Below are 12,040 nucleotides of genomic sequence, written 5' to 3' on the forward strand. Positions count from 1 at the left end.
AGAAGAATATTGATATGACTCTCCATTTCCAATGAATCGCGGAACACGAATGTAATACATGCAGTATTAGTCAAATTGGTTAGAGCCACGGAAGCCTAAAAATTTTGAAGTGGAACAATACTACACATAGTTTATATTTTGGTTTGCGATATGCGAATCAGCACCGCCTCACTTTATTATTGTAGCATTTTTAGATTACTAGTGAGGGGCCTCGCTACATGGAGTACTTTAGAAGAAAGCCCTTCGGAAGTTACGCAAATAACTCACTGGACGAGCAGCCGCTAGTGCCCTAATACGATTTCGTTCGATTTTCAGAGTGGTTGCATTCGGTACACTAGTGCGAGTGACGAAAGGTTAAGTGTTCATTGTCATCTGTTACAGCCCATCGGTTTTAATTTTAAAGTTTAAAGCCAGTAAAGTTCATCCGGAAATGAGCTGGGATTCCGGCTGGTTATAGTTAGTATTCTGGCTCCAGTGACACAACCAATTCTAACTGATCGATTGTGTCACTGGAGCCGGAATACTAACTGGAACCATCCGGAATTCCGGCTCATTTCCGACTGAACCTTAGTGGGAGTACTTAGCTAGCTAGCTCGTAGAATGTTTCGTGGGCGAGAGTGTCAGGGTTGACTTTGCAACGAAAGCTATGTCTGCTATAATGGACGCATAGGAATATCAGCAGCATGTTGAATTCCAACGTTATATATGAGTGTAAACGCGTGTCTCTGATGTTTTAGCAGACAGTAGAAAAATATAAGAGGTATCATGCGCGTGCGAGATGATAAGCAAAAATTCAAACAAAAAGGAATTATTTTGTAAAGTTATCAATAAATCCAGAAAACTAAAATCTATTTTTTCTGATTAAAAACTTGAAACTCTTCACATTCCGTACTATTTGTTTAACTACTAACATGAAAAACTGAATCATTTTGGCTTGATGCTGCTCTTTGATTGAAAATGTATTTCATATGACGATTTTGTTTTTGCACTAATATCTAATGATACATTGATGTTTCACCGGAAAAATAATGCTAGTACGAAATCGTTATTCAGAATGTAAATCTCATTCGTTCAAAAAAGTAATCTGCCGTAATGCAGAATAAGCCTGACTACGTTCTTCCAATCTGGAACAGCAATGTAAGATTTGAAAAATGCATGTAGTATGCTCGCTATCTACTGGAGTGTAATGGGATTTTCGATTGATTGCCACCGGTGTAGTGGAGTGCACTGGAACTGCACAATTTTAGCACTTTCTAGCAGAAGTGCAGAAAACTGGGTATGTTCCATTGACACTTCTGCCTGAAAGTGCAACACCAGTGCACTCCACTAATCAATCGAAAATTCCATAAGTTACCACGTACACAAGGTCGCATTTTTCCAACAGCGAGTCATTCATATAATCGCATACCTTGCGATTATCCTGCAAGGCACAATATTTACGATTAACATTTGTATCGCAGCACAGAGACTCCTTTCAGAATTTCAAATCGTACTTTCTGGTTGACCTGAAAAATCGCTTCAACTACCAGGATTTCGATAACACCAATGAAAATTATAAACTGTATTCTTTGAACTATAAATAACAGACTATGGTAGAATACTGAACATTTTAGTAAAATTTACTAGTTTAATGGTTGTTGTTGGAGTGGCTGGTGACATGATATGTAATCGATAATCTAACTTTTCTCCAAAAATCATTTTTTGGATGATATACAGCAAAGCGCCTGTTTTCTTGGTACTGTGTGGTTTTAAATTCTGCAGATAACATAATTTGTAATTCAGACATCACTGAAATAACAATTGTGTTAGAGGAACAATAATTTTCGGTATAAAGTTACAATTTATCTTAGCTCGACTTTTATTCTGTTTATATATTTCTGCTTCAGCACTTCCATTCATTCCGGTACTCTATATTTTTATTACATTATCTGCTGCGACTATCAATTCTTTTTCACAATTCAGCTTTATGAATTATTCCGTTGTTATGAACCTGCGTGGAAGGTCGCTTCTGTTGAACAAAACGGTTATATCTGTTTCTTCGATGTTGCTTGTCTTCAGTCTTTTTAGTAGGGGAGAGAGGGTAACAGTGGATCAGCAGGAACTATGAAACATTCGCAATAAAATCATAATGCATGATCAGAATCGTCTCATTCCCTCATATTTCGTGATTTCTAATTCAATACACGTGTTGCTATATTTTGGAAGAGATCTGATAACTATATCTCTTTTAATGGATATTTGTTTGTTTTGTGATAGCCAGAGTAAATTTGCAATGAAAAACATTATTCCATCTTTATGAGTTACCATTCATTGAATAAATGTTTAGTCTATTGCTATTTATAGCAAATTTTATGCTCAACATTTGCCACGAACAAAGTTTTTTGGCAACTTCTCCTGGTTCTGTGTAATTTCACAATTTTCATGAATAGATCCATTGGGTAACTGTGGAACGATGGCGTATGGGGAACAGTGATTTTTGTTTGTTTTTGTGGTCTGTCTCAAAATGTGAATGGGTTCCGATTTGCCAAAGTAAATACTACTAATATAGTGCAAAATTAGTAAATTTGGGCAAGTTTTGTAGAAATTGTCCCTTATTTCAGGATTGCAGCTAATATGCATATATGGTGGTTCGATATTACGCGATGATATAGTGGATTCTTTCGTAAACAAACGATTTTCGCCTCAATGTAACTTTAATTCAAAGCGTTAGGATCATTCTTCGTCAAAACAAAATAATGAAATTTATAAGTAGAATATTTCACTATAGACGACATCGTGTTTCATAGTTCCTACCCATGGGGCACACTGATACATTTTACCATCGACTGTTTATTATCCAAAAAATGTTATTTCCCCTGAATTTTACCAGCTGGAAAAAAATATATGTATTAGTAAACAACAGAGTGGCACTATGTATCACTTTTAGTTATACAAATAACAAGTATTATCATCAAAATTAAATTGTAGAAAAAATCTGTTTCATTGTTACCCTCTCTCCCCTACATATCAATATCTAGGCGGTAGAGCGATCTTTTGTGAATTTTACATTTGATTTAAAAATATAAACTTGTACTTTCATTCCGGAATTTTTTGAAGGTGCTCAGCGGTTCCAACAGCTGAAATCTAATATTGAAGAGCATTAAATTTTCATTTGCTCGTTTGCGAAAAAAGATCATGTCAATAATTTACCAAAACAAACTAATCTGAAGAAAAATAGCATACTTTGATCATGAAGTGTGTCCAGTTTAATTTTTTCGCTGCCAATTTCACCTGTCAATACGAAAGAGTTGAATAGGGTTGACTAATTTGATTATTCAGTGAGCCAAAAAATGAGGACCCTTTTGTATGGGACCTTGGCGTATTTAATTTGTATTTGGTATGACTGCATTTATGAGGTTTGTGCCTGATTCGCACTTATTAGTGTTGTCAAAAACAAAGCGATAGGTTTAACTCACTCGAGCTCTTCCAATGAATAAGGTACTTTTAGGGTATTTGATACTATACTTAAACTTTGCTACCTATCAATGAGTTGTGAGTTTTGCCGTAACTAGATGAAAACTAACCTCAACGTAGTTTACCTAAATCCACCTTATTCAAGGATACCCCAAAATAGAACTAAAAGAACTCAATTTGAGGTAGTTTTTCGTATACGTGTGAATCACATCCCAGCTTTGTAAGACCAAAAGTTTAATAATTTCTCCTAACAAAGCTACATTGATTCGGTAGATAGACTTGTCCGATTTGATTCAAATTTAGTGGCAGGCCCGTAGCATGCAGTTGGCCGGGTTGGCCCCCATCAATGGCGCCAACCTTAGGTGGGGCGCTAAAATAAGTAGAATAGGCTTTGTAAAATAAGTGGAATAAGTCATAAAATAAGTCAGTATAAATGTACCACCGTCTGGCAAGGGAACGCTTCAGATTCGCTATTTGTGTGCGGTGCATGCAAATAGATCATGTGGACTCTCTCCATAATAGGCAGTATTCACAATTTTAGGGTCGTGCTAATAATTCTCAGTGCACTTGCCACACCGGGCCTCATTGCTACGAAGGCTCATTTGCGTGTATGTACTTCAATGTTCATATGGCCAAACAGGCAGACGAACCTTGTCGAACTAGACGTACTTGGGACTGAGAGAGCCAACCAGTAGCTCCACGCAAGACAAACCAAATCGGTGACGGTGATGAGAGGGTAGTAGCGTAGAATGTTGGTACCTATAGCTATTGATACCTTGTGGCGTGGCAGAGGAGTGTAGGGTGAGCGTCCAAGTCAGTCTCACATGGTATGCTAGAGGTGAGCACATAAGTCAGCCTCACACGGTAAGTAAATGATGAGCACCCAAGTAAGCCTCACATGGAGTGTCAGAGCGACCGTCAGGGTGTGACAGAGCGGGCACCCAAGCAAGCCTCATACTGGATGTGTGCGGGAGTACAGTAAGTACTGCCCCCCCCCCCCCTCCCCAGAAGTAATGCCGGGAGGGGAAAGATGACGGAGCCCTATGGAGTTTAGCCGGTATTACCCGTTAGGTAGTTTAGTCCTTGTCGAGCCCGCCACTCTAATACACTTCCGTGTGGTAGCAACTACTAAGCACGTGTACTGGGTCAGTGCGAAATGCATTCTTCATAGTAAAAAAATACATACATACATAGCTCTATTTAGCACAAGTTTAGAGTGTGTAACGTCGTGTCATCTAGGCTGTGTAATCCTATGAAAAATCATCCTACCATCGCCTTGGGGTCTGCGTCATATCGGAAAATTTCGCATTGAATCGGCTTCTGTCTCATCTCCTTTTTCTCTCCTGCGTCCGTCTACGTCTCTTAGATGCCAGTCCTGCACTTCTTTCCTGAACTAGCGTCATACCCACTGTCAAAAGAGTCGACAACTAGTAGGATCCACATTGTCCCCACTCAAACGAATGGATCAATCTGCAAGTAGGAGCAGATATTTACCAACCAGCCAAGAAGACTTCAAAACCAATAAAAATGGACCATGCCAGTCGAAGGCCACAGGCCCAGCGCCATCTCGTACAGTTTCTGAAATTAGGGGCTTTATTCTCACAGGAAATTTTCTTCTAGTCACTAGGTGACGTGACTGTGAGAATAGGGCCCTAGATGTTTGTTGGTGCTACTTACAAATTTTTAATTCAATGGTAGTGTCTCATTCCCTCTTGTAAAACTCGCTTACCGCTGCTCATATCTTCCAACATTTCGACGCCGTCGGTCAACCGTCTCAATTTCTCTTATCTAATCCCCAATTTCCGTCGGAACTCGTATATGAGGCGCTCAAGGCTCGAATATCAACTACCTGAAGCGAAAAAGACATTATTTATCACATTAAGCATATTCCCTAATCCTATAATCAATTAAAGCTGTCTGTCGATTCTAATGCAGAAACGCTAATGATTTGACCATCAAGAATACGTCAGCTAACCTTAATTGACCCCCTTCGACACCAGTTTGACCTTACCAAGCCGTAACGCGGGTGGCGGCGTAAAAACTACCGAATAGGGGTTGAAAACAGCGTGATCTAAGTAATATCTGATGTTTCTTCAAATGTATGTGATATCTAAGACTGACTTGGATAGTTCCATCGAGCCTAGTTGGCATACCTTACATAACTAGACCCACTGTTCTCCATTCACCCACAAAGCACTTTTATTTCACTCTCTTGTATAAAAATGAGCAGGTAATGTCTAGGACATAATCAGGATATCGTGACGGCACTTAAACTGGTAATTCAAATCTAATAATATGCACTTCAATGTACAATCCACCAACTACAATCGCAGGTCACAGCTCCTAAAACTTGTCTGTCCTAAAACTTCAACACCTTGAAATAAGTGATTTCGCAAATCTACATATCATGATTTGCGGCTAGAATTTACATGACATGGGCGACAGTCAAACATGTACGAGCTTCAGTCGAATCCAAAGTGGACATCAAAGAGGCGCGAAACTGTGACCCCGCTAAGGGCGTCAGAATACCACGCTACGGCTCTGCTTGGTGGGAATCATTTCCGACTTGGACCGATTGAGTTTTAAAAGATTGTTTTTTTTTCTGGCCTTGAGTTCAACTTATTTTCGTATGAAGCTTCGTCTTTGGCAAAGTATCCATCTCCTTCAGAGACGTTTTCCGTACTGATGATAGCTAGGTATCAGGGATAATACATGATTTGAAAGGCGTTTCACAACATCGATTATGCTTATTAAAGCGTTCATAACAAAATACTGGAGAAAGTATGTCCTTCATTACGTTCTCATACTGTGTAATTTTCAACAGGAGTAAACATGATAAGTAGTCAATCAGTTGCTTGTTTCTGTTTATCACAAGCCTAAATTCACTTCCTAAAGATAAATGTATAAAACTACATTCATTTGAATTATCTATTCAGGAATTCTGTTTCATCGCTTGTTTCGTGTATAATTGTTCTGGTATAACAAGTAGTTCTGGTTCGATATAAGAATAAACTAGTCATAATTAAGAAAAAGAAGAAATTATAAAGTATTTTTAATAATGGAAATAATACTATTTGCGCTTCAATTCTACATTACTGCGCAGGCTTTATTCTTAACACAAAAAAATGCAATCTTCCACAAATTCAAAATGCAAATGCCTCTTTTGTATCGCAATTCTAAAATAACTTGATCAACTGCAACAATTTCATTTACAGTTCAATCTTTTAACTGCCCTTCAGAGGCTAGTATCAATATCTAAATCCATCCCTTTCTTCCACTATCCATCATCGTTTGAGCAATCATTCTATCAAAATCGAAACCAATTACAATTAATATATGTTAAAAATAATTCACGACAAAGAAAAACATGAGTCTGCTGTGACCGCATTCAGTTTATCGTAAAGAAATTCAAAAATAATTAATATTTCCGTTCGTCCGCATCAAAACAGAATTTCATAAATACCTGAAGATTTCGGATGTTTCCACCTACAATATTGGCTTATGGGCTTATGGTTGCTTATGTGTAGGATATTTTTAGAAAGCTGTTCAATTTTGAAAGTAAAAAAACTGTCCTAAAAGAATTATTTCACTTTATGTTGCATCAAAATTGCATAACTTAAAATATTTCACAGGAAAACAATAAATTTTTCATCATTTTCATCCACTTCACGGTTAAAAAAAAGTGCGAACTCAGCACACTCAAGTTAATTTCTTAGCCATTTTATGTAATGATAAGCAAATTATTCGATTATAATCAATTGACGATTTCTTTAAATGCTATTTTTATAAATAAATATGAAACTATTTCGTTTCTCTCTATTGTTCAATTTGTCTTCTTACCTCCCCTTTGCCTAACATCTCATAATTCATGCAGAGAGCGTTGATAAAACGACATAATACGTTAAAAATTGATCGAGTTTCAGTTCAGACTCAAAATAAGGATAACGGATCCCATCAGGGGCTATCTGTTTCATTCGTTGCTTAAATCCTAATGCTGGTATCTACAGGGTACTTTTTCGTGTGGATGGATCTACTACCCACAAGCTGAATAGAGAGCAATAACTGTTCTGGAATGATGAGTTGGTAGCTTTAGTTTCGTTATAAAATTCACACTATTTCGAATCGATGTCAGGAAAAAAAATGTTGCTGGACGTTATTCGTTTCTGTTCAGTTCACAGGGAAGTGACCATTGGTGGTAAGCTTGTTGAACTAGTGCCGTACATTTGCGAATCTGCTTCATCCAACCCTCGTTCCGTACTGGCAGAGGTCGGTCGGTTAGATTCGGTGGCAGCCTTCACAGTCGGTGCACTACTTATCGGCAATGGTGATAAGGTAGTACCGATTACCTTACGCATTAGCTCGCCTTTCTCGCTGGTGCTAATCTTGTTGATAGTAGGTTTCACGTTACTAGTGCTGCTGCTTCCGCTCCCCTCGCCAGTTGACCCATCGGGTACGCCTACTACACTGTTGACACGACTGATACTACCGCCATGACCGCCATTTGCATGCACGTACTGATAAATGAAGTTACGATCAAAGCTACGGACCATTTTGTACGACTTGCTCAGTAGAAAACGGGTAATGTTCTGCACGTACTCGTCTACATCGATGATCAGCTCTTCCTCTTCATAGTAGTGCACCAGATGGATCGAGATCACCTTGACATGCACGCGATCGAACGGAATCGTTTGAAGGATCTGAAATAGATAGTAGATAAATGGGTGTTTTAGAACTCGTATTATAATAGTAGTAAAAATCAGAATACATTTTCATGATAATGAGTACAAAAAAGTAGGTATTAAAAATTTCTCCTTTCAAGATAGTCCACACAGATACTTTTATCAACCATCTCCGACAGTTTTCCGATTGTACCGTCGCTGATGGGAAGAATTGCTTTATTGTTTTGTGGCATTCTTTGATGAAAAGACATCTTCAATAAATACACGCAGAAAAATTTAGCATATTTAACCCAAAAATATGTGTTATTGAATCCAATCATTTATTGTTTATCATTCTAACCAACGAAAATATTGGCTTGCAAATATCTTTTTATTAGAACAACAATAAATTTTTGCTTTAAATAAAAACATTTTTAAATTCTATAATTTTCTTTTAATTTCAATAAAAAAATTAAAAAAGGGGGCGATAAATTTTTTTACTGAACCGATAAATAAATTTTATTGAAGTCAATAAATAAATTTATTGTCTCCCGACCAATAATTTTATTTATTAAATTTAATCCACATTTTCTTTGAACCTGCAAATCTTTTTTCTGCGTATAGTCTGTTACATTCAATCCTGCCGCCAGCTCGTGCATCTTTGCGAGAAAGTGAGCCGGCCGCATACCACCTAACTCACAGGAACCTAGTAGCCGCTGCAATATGGCTTGCGCAGACACTTGAAATCATGCGACTTTCAAGTTCTCGATCGCGTCTATTGTCTCCGTTACCGACACCTCCACTTCTTCAAGTCTCTCAACCATTTTTACTTTCCTGGGTGGCTACTGTATCCAGACCCCATCGTACATCCCGTTCCAAAGAGTTAGACCGAGAATGGAGCCCTGAGGATCCCCTTCTGTAACGCGCATTGACTTCTGCCCTTCGTTCCTCGCGCACAGCAGCACTCTGCTCTAGAAGCAGCTCTTCAGGATCTGGCATAGACACGCGGGAGCCCTCATTCTGTGCAGCGCTGCGGCGATGGCTACCCAGATGGCGCTGTTAATGAATTCTTCACATTTATCGTGACCACAGCGCAGTATCGATCTCCTCTTCGCTTTCGTTTGGATGCCTTCTCCGCATTCTCGAGCGCAGTCCGAATTGCATCCACTGTCGATGCTACTTTGCGAAATCCGAACTGCATGTTGGACAGTCTGCGCTCGCTGTTAGTGTATTTCGTCAATCTGTTAAGGATAGTTCTCTCCACGGGTTCATTTTCGCCATCACGACTCGGTACGCCTTGCCCATGGATAGGCGTCAACTTCTCGGCACAGCTCCTTGTGGTAATCTGACTTGCTAATTTGGATCTCCCATTTTAAAGTGGCCCAGCTTCTCGAAACACTACCTTACGCTCCTCTCGATCTGCCTCCGGTACTGCTCTCTGAACCCGCCTACTGGTTCCGAGACGAGCAGCGCGCAGCGTATTGAGCGTCTCGTTCCACCAGTAAGCTGCACGCCGTCTACTGCGCGATTCCAGTTTTCGCGGTATTGTGGCGTCATAATCCTTCTTGTTAGATATACCGTATCGACGTTCTCGGTCCCATCGTCCGGCTGAAATGCTTCAACGAAAAGGTCTTTGTTGAAATCTTTCGTCTTCAACATTCGCTCGCCGGTCATCCTTCTTCGTGCTGTAGCAGGGTTCCGTTGAATGATACGGTAGCAAATCGCCTGGTGGTCGCTATGCATATGCATATATAGTTTAGAGAAAAATCAGAAATATTTAAACAAAAATCGTGCCTTTTATAAACATTTTTTCAGCATGGGATTTGAAGGATTTACTTTATGAAAAGCTTAGTATTTTCTTAATAATGTCATTGATTAATTGATCTTGAATCATATTTTGCAATCTATTCGTCATTTCAACACGAAACGAGCGCACAATAACGAAAGCTTATCATCACCTTCACTAGAGTCGCTTAATATTTACAATTTTCGATATGGTTTTTATGAATGGTAACCGACTGTAAACGGTGGCAATTCAGACTGACAAACATTTTCGAAATATCTATTGTCGGTTTCTTATGGCTAAAATGTGGTAGGTCCTCGAAAAGTATGTAAATTAAGAAGATTTTGGTAAGGGTTTTTCCGCGATATTTTAACCTCCACGCTCTTCTCTCGCTCGAGAATCCATATACAACTATCTCTCCCTGCACGAAACGTAACCTTTCTCATTCCGACTAACGTGCGCGCGTATGGTGCAATTCAAATGCGATTCTCGTTGGTGCGAGGAGTTACCTGATATTTCTTTGACAGTTAAATGACGCTTTCATTCCCATATGACTAACGGTTTTCGGTCAATCAACTGCTCGGTTAACTGCTCCAGTTTTAGTCTGAACTGCTTCACCTTGGAAGAGCGTTGAAATGACGGGAGAAATCATTCAGGATAACAAGTTTAGCGCTGCCACGACGACGACGACGACGAGACGATTTCAACTCCGCAGGGTACAACGCTGTGGTGTTGACTTTCATTCCTATGGTTTTCTCTTGTTGTATAACAACTCTGGAGTTGGTGTCACTCAAAAATTTAATTTATTCGAAAAATATTTACAAAAATTATCCTAAAGCGTTACCCGCGCATTGATTGGAGAATCTACGTAGGCGTTGATTAAATCTGACGCAAATTTGGGTGCTCTTGAAAATTCATGCATTTTTCGTACACCAATAACGGAATGTGAAAAGAATAGTGGCTTAGAAATTACTTGTAAAAAATATGTACACGTGTGGGAGGAATATTTCTATCTCCGATTGGCTTATTCTGCGTAGAAAGAGATCGGTTCCTGACAAGGTGTGTTTACAGAAAGTGGAAGAAGTTAGAAGTTCTTGATCTCAAAAACACGATCAAGGTAGCTGACAAATATGATTACCGTGAGAGGAGTTCTAGAGAAAATTTTCAATAGGACGTAAGTAACATTGAGAGCCTCTCTTTGTTTACTTTCTCTTTCGTTTATTACGACGTCACTACAAAACTTTGCACTAATTTTCCAGTACATATCGAAAGCCGACGGTTTTTACTAGAATATTATGCAAAGAGTAGAGTAGTAAATGTTGAAATGGCCGAGTAATGAACAGAAGAGAAAGACACCAAAGAGAATCTCTCATTGTTACTTACGTCCTATTGTAAATTTTCTCTAGAGTTCATCTGCAATAGGGTGAGAGCTATCTAATTTATTTTGTGATTGTCCAACAGCATGGTTTTGCATTGTACCTATAGTTTTGTATTAGGTTCTTTACTGATACTGTAACCTCAGTTTGTCACCAGTTCACTAGTACTGCTTGCATGGACTTATTTTTGTGCATGACCCTATTCGCTCTAAGCAGATCGCAAAGAAATCTAGGTCCTTGTAAACTGTACTAGTCGAACTGTCAAAGGTCAACATTCAAGAATTGTTGGGATATACGTCGGTTCAGATTGGAAAACCGGATTCACTAGTCGTTCTTCTAGTGTGAACCTCTTTTTATGGCATTCTGTGAACTATTCTTTTAATTTTCGTTCCCCACAAAAGAATTTAGTTTACTTAATGTTTCAATTGTGGATTCTCGTTGTTTCGGAGCATGTGTTATCCCGATTAAATTAACGAATTGGCAACATTCGAGTGAAAGTGACGTCTAGTCCATTACATTCCTGGCAGCAACGCAAAAATGTGTTGCCAACATTAGTTTTTTGCTTTATTTTTCATTTCAGAGTTTGAGAGCGAGTAAAGGAGCTTCATCCTAGGCTTATTAGCCAGGGCAAGGTGTAAATACCTCTGTCCCATCCCAAAGGACCAAAGAAGTGACATTAACCTTCTTAGCCAAGTCACTCCCATCGATTTATTATATACTCTTTAAACTGAAACGGTCGGTACGGTTGTCCTCGTTTCTTCCTCTTTCAA

General features: G+C 38.9%; 1 protein-coding gene across 2 annotated transcripts in view; it reads right to left on the reverse strand.

The window, feature by feature from the left end:
* Nucleotides 1-7,193: 7,193 nt before the first annotated feature.
* Nucleotides 7,194-12,040, reverse strand: part of LOC131678723 (protein Star) — a 140,679-nt gene continuing 135,832 nt past the window's right edge. For both annotated transcript variants that reach the window (XM_058959002.1, XM_058959001.1), the window contains exon 5: nt 7,194-8,150. In XM_058959002.1, the coding sequence (XP_058814985.1) occupies nt 7,626-8,150 (525 nt within the window). In that variant the 3' untranslated portion in view covers nt 7,194-7,625. The remainder of the gene's footprint in view (nt 8,151-12,040) is intronic.

The sequence above is a fragment of the Topomyia yanbarensis genome, chromosome 2, assembly GCF_030247195.1.
Source record: "Topomyia yanbarensis strain Yona2022 chromosome 2, ASM3024719v1, whole genome shotgun sequence".
Classification (NCBI taxonomy): domain Eukaryota; kingdom Metazoa; phylum Arthropoda; class Insecta; order Diptera; family Culicidae; genus Topomyia; species Topomyia yanbarensis.